Source organism: Lynx rufus, unplaced genomic scaffold, assembly GCF_022079265.1.
Source record: "Lynx rufus isolate CCGP_SWC_20201006 ecotype Redwood Valley unplaced genomic scaffold, mLynRuf1.p SCAF_11, whole genome shotgun sequence".
NCBI lineage: Eukaryota > Metazoa > Chordata > Mammalia > Carnivora > Felidae > Lynx > Lynx rufus.
The window spans coordinates 67,874,060-67,888,580 of record NW_025814825.1 but is presented as its reverse complement, the minus strand read 5'-3'; the positions used below and the strand labels follow the sequence as shown (position 1 = coordinate 67,888,580).

At 55.2% G+C, this 14,521-nt stretch overlaps 1 protein-coding gene across 1 annotated transcript in view; it reads right to left on the bottom strand.

The window, feature by feature from the left end:
• Window positions 1–432: 432 nt before the first annotated feature.
• PPP2R2D (protein phosphatase 2 regulatory subunit Bdelta) overlaps window positions 433–14,521 on the bottom strand; it is a 50,805-nt gene continuing 36,716 nt past the window's right edge. Inside the window, exons 6-10 of the mRNA XM_047073633.1 lie at window positions 11,685–11,862; window positions 8,405–8,569; window positions 6,318–6,487; window positions 6,154–6,245; window positions 433–940 (exon numbers count right to left, since the gene is read on the bottom strand). Of these exons, the coding sequence (XP_046929589.1) occupies window positions 661–940; window positions 6,154–6,245; window positions 6,318–6,487; window positions 8,405–8,569; window positions 11,685–11,862 (885 nt within the window). The 3' untranslated portion in view covers window positions 433–660. The remainder of the gene's footprint in view (window positions 941–6,153; window positions 6,246–6,317; window positions 6,488–8,404; window positions 8,570–11,684; window positions 11,863–14,521) is intronic.

Genomic DNA, 14,521 nt, shown 5'->3' with positions numbered 1-14,521 from the left:
AAAACGAACGCGAGTTCGGGGCCGGGCAGGGTCCGAGTTTGAGGTACTGCACGTGCCACCGTCCTGCCAGTGAAGGACGAGGGTTCGAAACCGTTCCAAAGCGTAATTCTGCGTAATTCCGTTATATGCAATGAAAGCAAATAAAAAGCCGATACTTGTCTTAGACTTAAAAACACTTCTCAGAATGTGTCACTTTTATTCACTGGCCACACCGGAAGGTGTGGCGGCGGACACAGGTGCGTGGGTGAGGAGAGCGGCCGGAGCCTGCTCGCTGAATCCAGCCTGTGGCCGGGCCACCAGGCCTCAGGGGACTGCGAGTGGGGAGCGGTCCCCAAGAGTGAAGGGAGGGGGGCGGGGGAGGGGGGGGGGGGGCTCATGGAGAGACTTTTCTCCCGGTGTTAATTTTTTGGTCTATAAACTGGAAAGGAAGGCTCAGACTTAAATAAATACATTTATTGTGAGTAATGGCCTTTATCGAGCACGGCCCGCCGATGCGGCGCCGGGCAGGTTTCGGGCGTGAGCGGCGCCCACGGCTTGCCCCGCAGGCGGGCAGCCCCTCCAGCCCGCGAGGGGAGCGGGGCCCACACTGCTCCTCGCGGAGAGGATGACGGCGTCCCTCCTCTGGGGCAATGGCTGGGCTCAGTCCCCGTGCCGGCCTCCCTAGTTGACCTTGTCCTGGAAGATGTACAGGTTGTTGGTAGCGGCCACGGCGATGATGTTCTCCGCTGGGTGCCAGGCCGTGTGCAGAATCTTCTTGTTGAAGTCCAGACTGTCCACACTGATCTCGTCCTTCTTTCTCTTCCCGCCTGTACACACTTTCCGAGGCTTTAAGCTGGCTCGGGGCTTGCTGTTCTCCCTGGAAGCTTCCAGCGTGACATCCCTCCGTGTATTTCGATCGAACATTCGGAAGAAGTTGTTGTAGGAACCGGTCATGATGGCGCTGTGCACAACGAGAGAGAGCAGTGCTGGTCAGGCACGAGGCACGGATACCTTACCACACGGGGGGGCCCAGCGCCCTGGACGCCCGGCGAGGGTCACCTGCCCTCACCCCTCCCCTACCTGACAAGATCGTTTCAGAAGCAAGACGTGAAAATGATGGTTGGCAGAGAAAAACAGTGAAAATCGCCTACTGAACTTCACGTACGTAATCACGTCCGCGAAAAGAAATATTACAGAATAGAAAAGGAAGGGCCACACTTGATTCCACTGACGTGTTCTGTCTGAAGTGAGCGCCTCGCCCGGAGTGGGGTTTGAATTCACGACTCTCAGATCAAGAGTCTCACGCTCCTCCGACCGAGCCAGCCAACACCCCACGTTACTGTGTTCTTAAGAGAAAAAGAAAAAAAACCCGACACGGCCACCTGTCCCAGCCACGGACAACGGGGTATTTTCAAGTCTCAAACATTTGCACTTTGTCAGTGATACAAAACTGACTTGTGTTCAGTAGACACTAGACCTGTCAGTGTCCCTGCAAACACACCTCATCAAAGAATACTTTTTAATTCATTTAATGCCAAGAAGCTCGTTCACGCGAAGCGACAGGTGTACAAAGGGGAAGACCTCGGGGTGAATCTCAGATGCTGCGGCTCTGCCCACATTCTTCTCTCTCCAGGATTAATACCTAAGGCCTCCACGGTCTCTGAAGTCAAAAATGTTCCTGCTATACTGGTAGAAACTGCTGGTCTGTTTTTTAACAAAACTGAGAAAAATGGCTGACAAGCGTTGCCAGGATTTCGCCCGTGGCTTTAGAACGAGCCCTGCTCCAGATGAGGAGGGTGTTCAGACCTCGCCCTGCGGATCCCGCAGACCCGGCCCGGTCCCCGTGGCTCCCCAGTCTCTTCCGAGGACCCCGCGGTCTCCCGGCTCGGGCACGGCTAGCGGCTGACCCCGACACAGGCAAATCCCTCAGTGCCTGCCTCACCTCATCTAAAACCGCACCCGGAAAACAGGACGGCCAGAGAAGGACTCCTTCCACTACCCGTACTCAGCCTGTGCGGTCTAAGCCCAGGAGCACGCGGCGCTCGGGAGAGGCCCGGCGCCGCTCAGACCAAGGCGCTCCCCAGGTCAGCCTCGTGTACAAGACCACGTCCAAGGAAGGCTGGGCAGGAAGTGTGCCGACGCGGCCCTTCCATCCACGCTGCTCGAAGTCAAGCGTGTCTGCCACGATTCCTCGGAACAGAGACCGGGAAGAGCTCTTCAGGAGGGTGCGGTTTTGTGCTCGACACTGGTGAGAACTGGCGTGCGGCAGAAATGAAAGCAGACCAACTCTGACAGATTCGGTATTTCTTTAAAACGTCTGACCCGCAAGCCTGCAGGGGAGGTGGGTGTGCCCACTACCCAGACCATGTGAGTGACAACCCTCCTGAGCACCTGGACAGATGTCCTCCTGTTCCCTAGGTGGCCGAGTGGACTCAGGGGTAAGTGGCTACGTCCATTTTTGCCAGACAACCCGAGCACGGCCAAGAGGTGTCACAGGACAGCATGGTCTCAGGCAGGGTGCGGGTGCCCCCCCAACGTCACACCATCCCACGGGAGACGCTTCCTGCAAGAAGGCGGGGGGAGCGCTGGAAGGGCGGGAGGAACAGGTAAACCTTACTGGGAAGCCTCTGAATATTCCTGGGAACCGGTAATTTGAAGGCAGTTTTCAGTATTCCCGATATACCAAAAGGCATAAAGAAAAACACGATTATCCTTCTACCCATAAGCCACTGCTAACATGGTCAAATCCCACTGTGTACCTCTCTAGACAGACAAATCTCCCACCCAGAGGCCCTGCTGGGAACCGTTACAGAAGAGGAGTAGCATTCCTGTACGTGTTTCCGTTTGGAGTAGTTATGTATTCTTAAAATCAATACCTTCTTGCGTGTTCTAGAGAACACAGAAATCATCAAATCATACGTATTCTTCCACAGTATGCTTTCTTTGCTTACTATCCTTGTGAGATCACCCATGTGATATGTGTAGTTTTAATTCATCGGTTTTCACTCGTTTTTAGTGGCAAACGTTACGGACAGACAACAGTGTTCCTGTCCGCTCACCTGATGGCGAACACAGGGGCCCCTCAAGGGTTTGCTAGCTCCGGTTTCTGAGCATGTTTCTTGCCTGCACACGCACCAGGTGCCTGACCCACGTGGGCCGCTGCGTCTCAAAAGGAGGGCCACGGTCAAGGCCGTCGGGCTCCGCCCTCACCCCACCGTTGTAAAGGCTGTGAGAAGGTGTCCTTGTCCCTTTAACATGCCGACTACTGAGACCCAGCGCTCTCGTCGTCTTTCCGTTTCTGTTAGTTCCCGCTTGTGAGCTGTCACTCTCCGATTCCTTCACTGATTCTGGACGCTCCGCTCTTGGCTGGTCCTATCTGCTTTCGTGGGTTTTCACTGTCGCATTTTGATATAAAACAAGTTTACAACGTTAAAGTGGGTGAAGTTCCCTAAATTTTTCTTCACTGTCTGGGGCTGGGGCTTGTACAAGAAGTCCTTCGGTCTCTTCCATGTGGGTGCTGCTCCTTCACGGCTCTGGCCCCGTCTCTCAGTCACGCCCAGCTCGTGTACTAGATGGCTGAGGGACAGCTGTAACCTGTCCCCACAACACAGGCAACCAGCTTGCATCAGCACAGCTCAGAGTCGATATTCCTCAGCTTTGCTCACAGGGCCAGGGCTGGTGGTGGCCGTGCGCCTGCCTGAGCTCTCAGAGCCACCTTCTGGGGTCACGTCCTTTCCTGGAAGTACACCCCTGAGATCTATCCTGGAAGCTTCTGGTCAGGGTGAACCGTCCCCCATCTGAATGCGCTTTACTGCACACTGTTCTGAGCGACCGATCGTTTATCTCGGCGGGCAGTGACAGCGGTCACAAGGAAGGACAACACGCTGCGTCCCACCATCCCGTGTACCTGCTGTGCTGAGAAGGCCGCTCCCAGCCTGACTGTCCCTTCTCCAGGTAGCGCGTCTTTTTTCCCCATGCTGCTTTTAACCTCTCTCTGCCTGCGGTGCCCTGGGATTTCATAGGACACAGACATGGAATTCTGTGCTTCCTGAACCTGTTCCTCAAGTCTTCGTCTGTTACAGGCAGTTCCTGGCCATCATCGCATCGGACATCACTTCTCCATAGTTCTCTGCTCCTGGGCACGCCTCTAACACGTGTTTCACCGGGTGCCCCTCCCCCAGCCTCCATGCTCGTGCCCTTCTGCAGATCCTACCCCTGGAGCTCCACGCTCGGCCCCAGACAACGGCTTCTCCTGTTCTCTAACTGCCCGGGATCTCCTACTGAACCCATGGTCATTTTCAACCACTGAGTAGTTCCTTTCCAGAAGTTCTGTTTGCTCCGTTTATAAATCTCTCGGGTCATTTCTAGTGGTTTTGCTCATGGTTCCCTGCTCAGGTTTTTTTGGTTCCTTCCTTCAGTCTGGAAACATTTTCAGCCCTCTTACCTTATACTCTGCAGCTTACAGTTCCAGTATCTGAATCCGCAGAGGTTCAGTTCTGCTGCTGTTTTGGACTTGTTCACAGTAGCTTTCCTTCACGTACTTGGTAGTTTTTACCTATACATCTGGGGAAATCTCGAGCCCTGGGTGTACCGGGAGAGGCAATCCACCATGGGTGCGGGGTGCCCCTCCGCGTCTTCGTGGCTGTGCCAAGAATGTGATTCTCGAGTCTCTCTCCCTGGGCCCCGAGTCTGGGCTCCGCAGCGTCCACGGGCAGGTGGGCTCCCCATTTTCTGAGAAGCCCAGTCACGCTGGATGTGACACCAACCCCGCTGCTTGTGCGGCCCGGCCCGGGCCCCTTGTGTCACTCCTGTGCGGCGTGGGAGCCTTGGAAAACCGGTGCCCGCACGGAGCTCACGCTACCCTGCAAGGCCAGGGGTCTGGAGCCCGGAGTCTGCCCTGGGGGACTCGTGTCTCCAGCAGCATCCACAAAACACCAAGAGGTGGAGGGTCGGCACGTAAATCAGGTAAAAGCCTAGGCCCGAAAAGGTCTGTTCCTCCTGATGCCCAGAGCCCGGCCTGCTACGTAGCACCCAGGCCCGCGGTAGCTTTTCCAGATCAGGCCGCCAGTACACATACTCCACATCCCGTGAGGGGGGACAGGCTGATGGTTACAAATCTCAGGGGACTTTTATGCTCAAAGTCTCAGACAGATGTCCCTTGGGACTCTGAATGTAGACGGATGATGCCTCTTCCAGAACCCTCGAGGGTCTCCCCATCACTGTGCACTATGCGTGGGCCCCAGGCTGTAACTGCACCAGACCTCAGCTGTGAAGACCTGGGTCCTGGGACCAGATGCCCGCGGGCCAGCCCGGCACCCAGGGTTCCCTTGACCTTCTACTTCCAACCCCCGCTTCATCCTGGCTGCTGTGCAGTTTCCTTCGGTCACGTGGGACCGCCCCTTCCCAGCACCACAAACGCAACGTGTCGTTTGACAGCAATGACACGATCCTCGGCACTACTGGCGTCGTCCTCTCTGACGAACGGGCACAAGACACATTCCCGAGGCACCGGAACTACCACACTGCGGAGGCCACCAGGCCCTGCCGCCGGAGCACCACCAGCAGTGAGCCGGCAGGGCGCTCCCCGCTCCTCTCCCGCAGGAAAGGCCACTGGAATGCGGCCGGTCACATGCTGAGGGGGCCACCGCCCCAGTCCCTTCCGTCACAGTCCTCTCGGCAGCAGGACATGACACGTTACTTTAAAAGCATTTAAAAAACAGCCCAAAAGAACCTTAGTACCACAGGTACTGTAAGCACCACAAGCATGGGGAGAACTTGCTCCTGAGCACCTTCTCTCCACGGAAACCGTCTGGTGGGGGCAGCGGGCCGGGGTTGGAGGGGGGAGGCACCTGGGTGGCTCGGTCCATTAAGCATCCGACTCCGGCTTTCGGTTCAGATCATGATGTCAGGGTTTGTGGGATCGAGCCCCACGTCGGGCTCTGTGCTGACAGTGCGGAGGCTGCCTGGGACACTCTCTCTCTGCCCCTCCCCCGTGTGTGCGCATGCTCGCGCTCGCTCGCTCTCAAAACAAAACATTAAATAAATAAAAACAAACTGTCGAGAGCCTGAAAACCAGCCTTCAAAGCACGGCTCGGCACAACCGGCGCCCCCACCCCCGGCTCCCCCCCACCCCGAAGCCCCCTGCCTCCCGTGCGGGCCTGCCCGCGGCCTCACCTGTCTGAGCCGCCCCAGCAGCACTCGAACTTGTCGAAGATGCAGTCGTTCTCGTACAGAGAGCACAGCTTGCTGCGCAGGTACTCGTGCACCTTAACGAAACCACAGGAAGGTTAGACGGCGCCGCGGGCAGACGTGGCGCCGTCCCGGTGCGGCGGTCTCACCTGGTGGGTCTCGACGGGCCGGCTCTCCATGTTGAGGTCCCACACCTTCACCGACAGGTAGTCTCGGGTCATCATGTACCGGCCGCTGTGACTGAACCTCACGTCAGAGATGGAGGAGATGATTTCGGAGAAGAAGGACCTGCTGCTGGGATCTTCGGGTTCTTCAAAAACTGGAAAACACAACGTGTTCGGCTTCTGTTTAAAAGCCGGAGGACGAACCATGCTCCGGGCTCCAGGCCCTTCCCGGGGACCCCAGAGGGGGGCACAGCCCACATGCCACTCGAGCTCCTGACCTTTCCAGTCTGTGAGTTTTCTGGCCTTCACCTTCTGTGCTTCAGAGACTTCGAGGAGGTGGCCCGGGGCCAGTCACTGACAGGGGACAGCATCAGAAACCCCCCGATCCCGCCCAGACCCGGGAGCAGCATGCCCACGGCTGAGGCCCAGGGCTGCGGCCTGGGGAATCCGCCCCCGACATGCCGGCGTGGACTGCGGTCAAGAACCGCCATGCTAACCACAGGTCGCGACCACAGACACCCGGGTGCCCAAGCAGCCCTGTCCCGTGTCACAGGAAGACAGAGGTGGCGCCGCCTGGGCACACTGGGTCCAGACTGTAACCTCCGGATGGTCCCACCCGCCAAAGTCCGTGTCGGTCTCTGCTGTCTGGGAGCCAAGTTCCATTAACAAGACCCAATTACTTTCAGAAAGATTCCAGATGCTTCCTCGGCAGACATTCCTTTCTCCTACAGGTTTTGCGGTTTCAGCAGAAACTCAACAGCCCCCTACCTGCGCGGCCACAGTGGCCCCAGAGGCTCCGTGAGCCCCCCAGTCCCCCAGGGTGCCATCACACCCTCGGCTCAGGAAGCTTCGAGTGAGGGTCTCTGCACTTCACTTTAAGCCGCTTTAGCCTTTTGTTTCTTTTTAAACGTGGGAACCTGTATGTTTCTTGGCTCTGCACGTGGAATGAATTTTAAGCAAGCTAGCTACTGGCAATGCCGAGTGTTTCCTCAAAGAAACTACCGACAAGAGCTACTCCTGGCATCTTTGCAAAATGGTCTCTTCAAGAACATCATGGTGAGGGGCGCCTGGCTGGCTCAGTCGGTAACAGTGTGCGACTCTTGATCTTAGGGTTATGAGTTCAAGTCCCACATTAGATCTAGAGATCACTTAAATAAACTAAAAAAAGAAAAAAAGACCATTAATCTTGAGAGACACAGGTCAACATCATACGAAGCTGACTCTTCACTGCAGGACTCCTATAAAGAGGACAGAATTCTTGAAAACACACTTTAGCCTCAGAAAAACGAGAATAAGGCAAAAAGGTTCCCGTGAACCAGTCGGCAAGCACATCTGACGTGAGGCGCTGCTGTGTGGCCGTGCTCGGCAGGGGAGCCACCGCAAACAGAACGGTCAATGGATTGACTCCCCCGAAGGAGAGCGCGTCCCAGGACACGGGAATCGAGGCGCCCTCGCGGGCTCTGGGGACGCGCCGGCAAAGCTTGCTGTGCAGTCCAGTCCCCACCATGGGACACAAGGGAGGACACACACACGCTTCTGCTCTTCTATAAAGCCGGGCCTACTCTTTATGGCTAAAACTGAAAACAAGATAAAATTCTCCTCACCTAGAAGAAACTTCAAGGCTCAGCGGATTAAAGTGCTAGAGCGTCACCTGAGGGAAGTGCCTTCCAGGGCAGAAAAGCTCACTTGTGAACAGAGCCCATCGCGACAGCCAAGAACGACCACGAGTGAAATGTGCTCTAGCAGCCGCACGAGGTCCTAGCGCACGGAGGTGGAGGCAACACACGGTTCTCGGCCGGCCCCGGGCCCGGGAGCCCTCAGACGCAGCCCTGAGACTGTGACGGGAGTACCACTACGGGCCGCCCCTCCGAGGCACATCTAACGGAAAGTCTACGGGACCTTGCCCTCACCGTCCACGTGGCGCCAGCAACGGCCCACGCGAGAGCCCCCCGGGACTGGTGATCGACAGCAGGTCCTACGCCTGCGCGGGTGGGAGCGGAACGGAAGGAACCCTAAGTCTCTGGAGAACAGGCAGATTTAAACGAGGCAAGCTGAGCCCTCCAGGCACTTACACTTAGAGTGTCTGTCGCACAGGGCTGAGGAGCGCATGTCGCACAGCCTGATGGTCCCTTTGCTGCTGCTGTAGACGAACACGTTGCACTGGTGCGGGTGGAACTCGGCCGCGGTGATCACCTCCGTCAGCTCCTCCATGTTTACGGGCTTGATGTCCACGATGTCTGGAGGCACACGGTTAAGGCAGGTGCTCGGCAGCTTCGACCACGTCCACGCAAACGGCAGGCGGGAAAAACCCACCGTGAGCGTTAAGAGTGGCCACGTAAAGGAGGTGACCACACAGACGGCGTGCAGGGGAACACGCCGGGAAGAGGGCCTGTGTCACCTAAGCGCCGCTCAGACCACAGGGCCGTGGCTCAGCAGGCCCGGACCACTGCTGCCACTAACGTTCCACAAGACGTTCACGGCAAGATCATAGGTGCTTGATGGTGTAAGACCCGTGCGAAAATCCCATACTTCTATCCATACGTCACACACACACACGAGACCTGCCAAATTCCAAGATTCTGCTTTTCTAGGAATCTTTTCATCTGCCATCAAGAGCTCGTTCTAAGTAGTTAGAACAGCATAGCTTGCCAAATACGGAAATCACTTAACTGAAAAACACAAGAGGAGAGTGGAATCTGGCTACGGGCCGGGATGGAACGACGGGGGCCAGATGAACCCTTCCACTGACAACTAGGTGACGCCACAGCGTGTCACTGGACAGCACCCAGTGTGGGCAGCGATCCTGGAGGGACTGCAGCCCTGCAGCCGACCCTGTGCACTGCTATGTAGGGTGGAGACCTGGGCCACGCCCAGGGGCTGCTGGGAGTCCAGGGAAGCTCACAGGGCACCCCGGCGCCGAGCGCCAGGGCAGAGTTCCCGGTAAGTTCAAGAACCGGAGACCGTGCCAGCCCGTGAGGAAACCGCCCAGGCAGGTGGGGAGGCACCTGAACAGAGCGAGCCGCGCTCCCCTCACGCGCAGGGCGTGATCCGCAACGTTGACCAGGGTGAGAGGAGGGCCGGCCTTCGGCGAGCGGACGGGCGCAGAGGTCCAAGGGCACAGGGCGGGGGCTGAGTGTCCGGAAAGAGCACAATTCGCTGCCGGAGGTCTCGTGTGAATGGATCAAAGGTATTTTTAAAGTAATCGTGTTAGGAAAAATAAGATAGTGTTAACAGATGCAAAAAAGTATGTCAAAGCGTATGTGTCTCAAAATCTAGGTCACAAGGAAGGGCGTTCGGAACACGATGGGGAGACAAAATTTTATAAAGGCAATGAAAACTGAGTGCGTACACAAATCGTTTATGAATTGAGACCGCTCGCCAATCGTGAAGGAAAAACAGGAGCTTCCGACAGGAGAAAAATGACAAGGAACACCAAAAAAACTTCACACTAATGGACGGTAAATCAACAGCAAATACTTTAACTCACCTATAATCGAGGAAATTAAAAATGGTCTGTTTGGTTTCACTAACGTGAAAAGTTATTTTTCAGAAGATCCAATGCTCTGCTGAAAACAAGCACGCCGAGGGGGCGGGGGTGCCCGTCCCAAAGCCCGCACGGAAGTGGTACCACACACGGCCTGCGCCCCCAGCGCCAGTCCTTGGGCTCAAGGGGCACACAGAGCACGGTGCGGAGCCGCAAACCTTCAAGAGCTCCAAACCCTGCAGTTACACACCTGGAGTCTCACGGATACGAAAAAGGCGGTCAGGATGCGGTGGAAAAAACGAGGCTGACGGCAGAGGCTCACTGTTGTGCACCAGGCCCCGTGCACGCGGCTCCGTGCCCACTGGCTTTGGGGTTTTACAAAGCCCCAGGCGGCCCCCCAGGAGTGCAGGTTTCCGGAGGAGGAGAAAGGCCTGGACGGCCTGAGGGACTCGATGCTAATTAAGGTCCCAGAGCTGAACTCAGCCGCTGACATTCCCGAGCGCTTGGAACGTCACGTCACTACCACCAAGCAGAGGATGAGCCCAGCGCTTCCGAACACACGCGTCCGTGCGCTGCCGGGAAAAGGCTGCAGGCGTGCACACCGCCACCTACCATGGCTGTCTGGAACGACGGAGGGGGAAGAACTTCTCCGCTTATTGGAAGTTTGTTCCAAACAGTCATGTACTAATGGGAGAAACACTGATTTAAAAGAGAACAATTTAGGGAGAATAAAGAGAAGGCAGGGACCACGGGCATGAGCCTCCTAAGCTGGGACGTTTTGCAAGGTTGCAGAGGAAGAGACACAGAAAGTGCGGCGGCCACAGTGGCCCCTCGCTCAAGCGGGCCTCCTCCCGCGGCCAGGCCCGCACGCTCTTCGGGAAACGAGTTACCACGGTCAGGAAATAACCGAATCAAGTAAAAGGACAACAGATAATAAAAATCACGTGTGACATGCTTGAATCTGAAAGGTATATATGCTTGATTTCGTGGACTGTCCTGAGTGGAGGCGTCACATGCAGCCCAGGTGACCCTGCGGACGCCCGTCCCGCTCCGGCCAGCCGGACATCGCTCCAGAACATGGGAAATCCTGACTGAAGCCCCCTGACGTGCACATGTGACAGGACTCTCATTTCTGGAGAAATCAAGAACTTGCCTAACCAATAATTGGCAGACTTTCACCTTCATAACAGTGCCACTGCACCACTCTTTTGAATACGCCTTAAACAAATCTTTTAAGACACAATTCTTACGTGTCACTTCTTGGGTTGGATGATTAAACATCACTCGAACCACAGCCAGTGTTTTCCAGTCTATTATCTACTAGCAGATTTGGGGGGGGGGGCGGGCAGGCAACAACGGAGCCTCCAACAGATGCTATTTAAAACAGCCTCTCCTTGGGGCGCCTGGGTGGCGCAGTCGGTTGGGCGTCCGACTTCAGCCAGGTCACGATCTCGCGCTCCGTGAGTTCGAGCCCCGCGTCGGGCTCTGGGCTGATGGCTCAGAGCCTGGAGCCTGTTTCCGGTTCTGTGTCTCCCTCTCTCTCTGCCCCTCCCCCGTTCATGCTCTGTCTCTCTCTGTCCCAAAAATAAATAAACGTTGAAAAAAAAAAAAATTTATAAAACAGCCTCTCCTTAACCCGGGGGCAACAGACTTGGTCATTCTCATTACATAGAGAACCCTCCCCAAAGGCAGAAAGTAGTTTCCATTTTTAGGGATGCTCCAAATCCCAGGGAACCTCCACCACGGGCTACCGTGCAGCAAGCGTGTAGAAGAGGAGACTCAGACGCAGGAAGAGACGTGCACAGAGAACCACGTCTCTGAAGGACAAACGTGAAAAAATGCCGAGACCGCCATCCGATGAAGGATACTGAAGCTCCTATCTGTGATTTCTAAATGCCATAGATTAATTCTCAGGTCATCTGCAGAAAGATACGTTTCATGATCACTATTTACTGAAATGGAATTTATATGGTATGTATGAGCATTGGCAAAAATTCGTCGTGGACTTGCTTCTACCATAAGATCCATGGGCTTCAATATTGGAACCTAAAAATGGAAGGAGACAGGAATTCAAAACAAAGATCACTGCAGCATAAAATTACAACACTTCAAGACAGCAGAAAACAAAAAGGAACAAACCCGAGTTCACAGTGAGCTAACGGTTTCGTACAGACAATACCCCAAATAAGCAATTACCAGAGCTATGAAAACAGGCTACAAATGGGGTCCTGTCCCTCCCTGCGGCCACCGCCAGGGCCGGTTACGTCCGTCGAAGGGCACACTGAACTGGCACCTAACAAAGTGCTTCCAGCGCACCGATGCCTAATGCTTGGCTTCTCCTTCCCGTGTGTCCCCGAAGCCACAAGGACAGCAAAGTCTCCATGGGAGACTCCGTCAAGAACCCCCATCCCTTTCTCTCCCTCGCAGCCACTGCCTTTAAAAGGGACACTACACAGCTGGTCTGCTCGGTGCAAATGCCACGCACCTCGGAGGGGGTGTGGGGACAGGAGAGCGCACGGGGGCCCCCCAGGGAGCTGAGGTACCATGCCTGATCTGCTGCTGGCTCCGCGGGCAAGTCAGCCTGGAAATACCCATGGAGCCGTTCACTTATACGGCAGAGGCAGTTTTTGGTACACAGATTATGCTTCAACAAGAAACTTTTAAAAAGGGGGCACAAAAACCCCATCTCTGTGCTGTGCGCTGTGGTCAGGGGACAGGACACCTATGCCACCATGGAGACGTGGAGTCAGCCAGGCAAAGCGGGAGGGACGGGGCCGGCCCAAACACACACATGCCCACACCAGCGGCAGGGGCGCCATTGTGCGTCATCGTGTCCACGCGTGAGAAAAAGAAAAAAGTCCCAACATCACTGACATCCAATGGAAAAGAAGACAGAAGCTTTAAAATCACAATAAAAAATGAACAGTAGTAACTCGTTATTTTTCTAATTAAAAGCCAAAGGGAGCACCTCTCGTTTCGTCTTCTCTGACCAAAAGTCTGCAAACTGCCTGGAGAAACATTCATCAACACTGCTTCCTGCACCTCAAGCAGACAGGGGCCGACCACACGCTGGCCCCTCTGCCCTGCGGGGCACAGGGAGGGTGGCCACAGCCCTCAACCAGTCTTTCAACTGATCAAGACACGTGGCAACTTTAATGCCAGGCCTGAAAGCCTCTTCCTCCTAATTAAATTCCTTTTTTGGTGCTAAAATAATTTAAGAGAAAAACAAAGTTTAAATAGAGCAGTATTTGGGGTGCCTGGGTGGCTCAGTCAGGTAAGCATCCGACTTCAGCTCAGGTCAGGATCTCACAGCCCATGAGTTCGAGCCCCGCGTCGGGCTCTGTGATGACAGCTCAGAGCCTGGAGCCTGCTTTCAATTCTGTGTACCCCCCCCTTCCCCCACTCATGCTCTATCAAAAATGAATAAACGTTCAAAAAAAAAAAGCAGTATTTGACTCCCACTCAGCTAAGTTTAGACAAATACTCTATTTTTAGCTTTTAGAGAGGCAGTTAAGAAATCAAATATGGGCTTAAACTCACAAAGACCAGTCTATTTACAGCCTGTGATGTCTTAAACCCCACTGGGATTAACAAAAGCAGTTTCTGAGGAAATCGCACTCTGGCCACTAATTAGACCAATTTTATTTGGGCTGAACACATAAAAGAGCCCCTGAATAAAACCAGCACTGGTTTTTATTTACTCAAATAAGACCTATGGTTTTTACGGTAGAGGCACGTGAGCGTGCGGTGCGCTCAGGGGGAAGCAGGTTTCCAGCAGCGGGGAGAGTGTGCCAGCCGGCAGGCGGGCGGGAGGCCGTGAGGGCGCCCGGGGACCGACAGGAGGCCAGAGCAGGGCGCCCAATGCCTTCTCCAGCCCATCCCACTTAGAGGCGCTTCAGGTGTTGGCAGCTGACACCAGTGCCACCGTCACTCCGAGTGGTTTCTCGCTGCCACGTGGATGTGAAAGCGGTAACCGGGGCAGCAGAAATCACCAATGTTCAGATCGACACATCTCGGTTCAAATCAGTTTTATAAACTCCACCCGAGTCTATTACGTCGCTTCTCGGAATCAGCCCCTGGACACACGGCAACACTTGGGACCCGAGAGCCTTGGAAGAGGCTGACCCAGCCCACTCTCCTCCTGGGCAATGCTACTCAGCCGCACGCTGCTGTTTCCTGAACCACGGGGAGCGCCGCCTCCGCTGCCGGGCTGTGGCTCTGACCCGTGTGCCCGCCATCCCAGTATGCTGTGCGCGCCCAGCGTCACTGCGGTGGGGTGTGGTGCGGGGAAGGGTCTCTGCGGGACGGTGTCCTTCCCTGTCACACCTTCCTACTAACCTGGAACATATGCACTAACTAGGTCTTCACTTGGTGAACAGTATTCAGCAAAGTTTTTAAACCTCATTAGAAAAGAAACCAGCCAGCCGACAATTTTCCCGTGTACCAGGCAGCGGTTTTAGGACAGGCCTCCGAACTAATGCCCCACCTCCTTCGCCATATCCCGTCTCGCTGTACACACCGGCCAGGGCGCGCACCGGGGGGCCAGTTACAAGACCCTGAGAGCCTGTTCAGTTAGTTTTACTCAACGTCATAGACGTTAAAAAGTAAAAAAAAAAAAAAAAAATCTAGGTACCAGAAGTGACAGTCATTTCATACTGGGCTCAGGGTCAGCAAAAAAGGGAGGGAAGAATTTTTTTTAATTTCA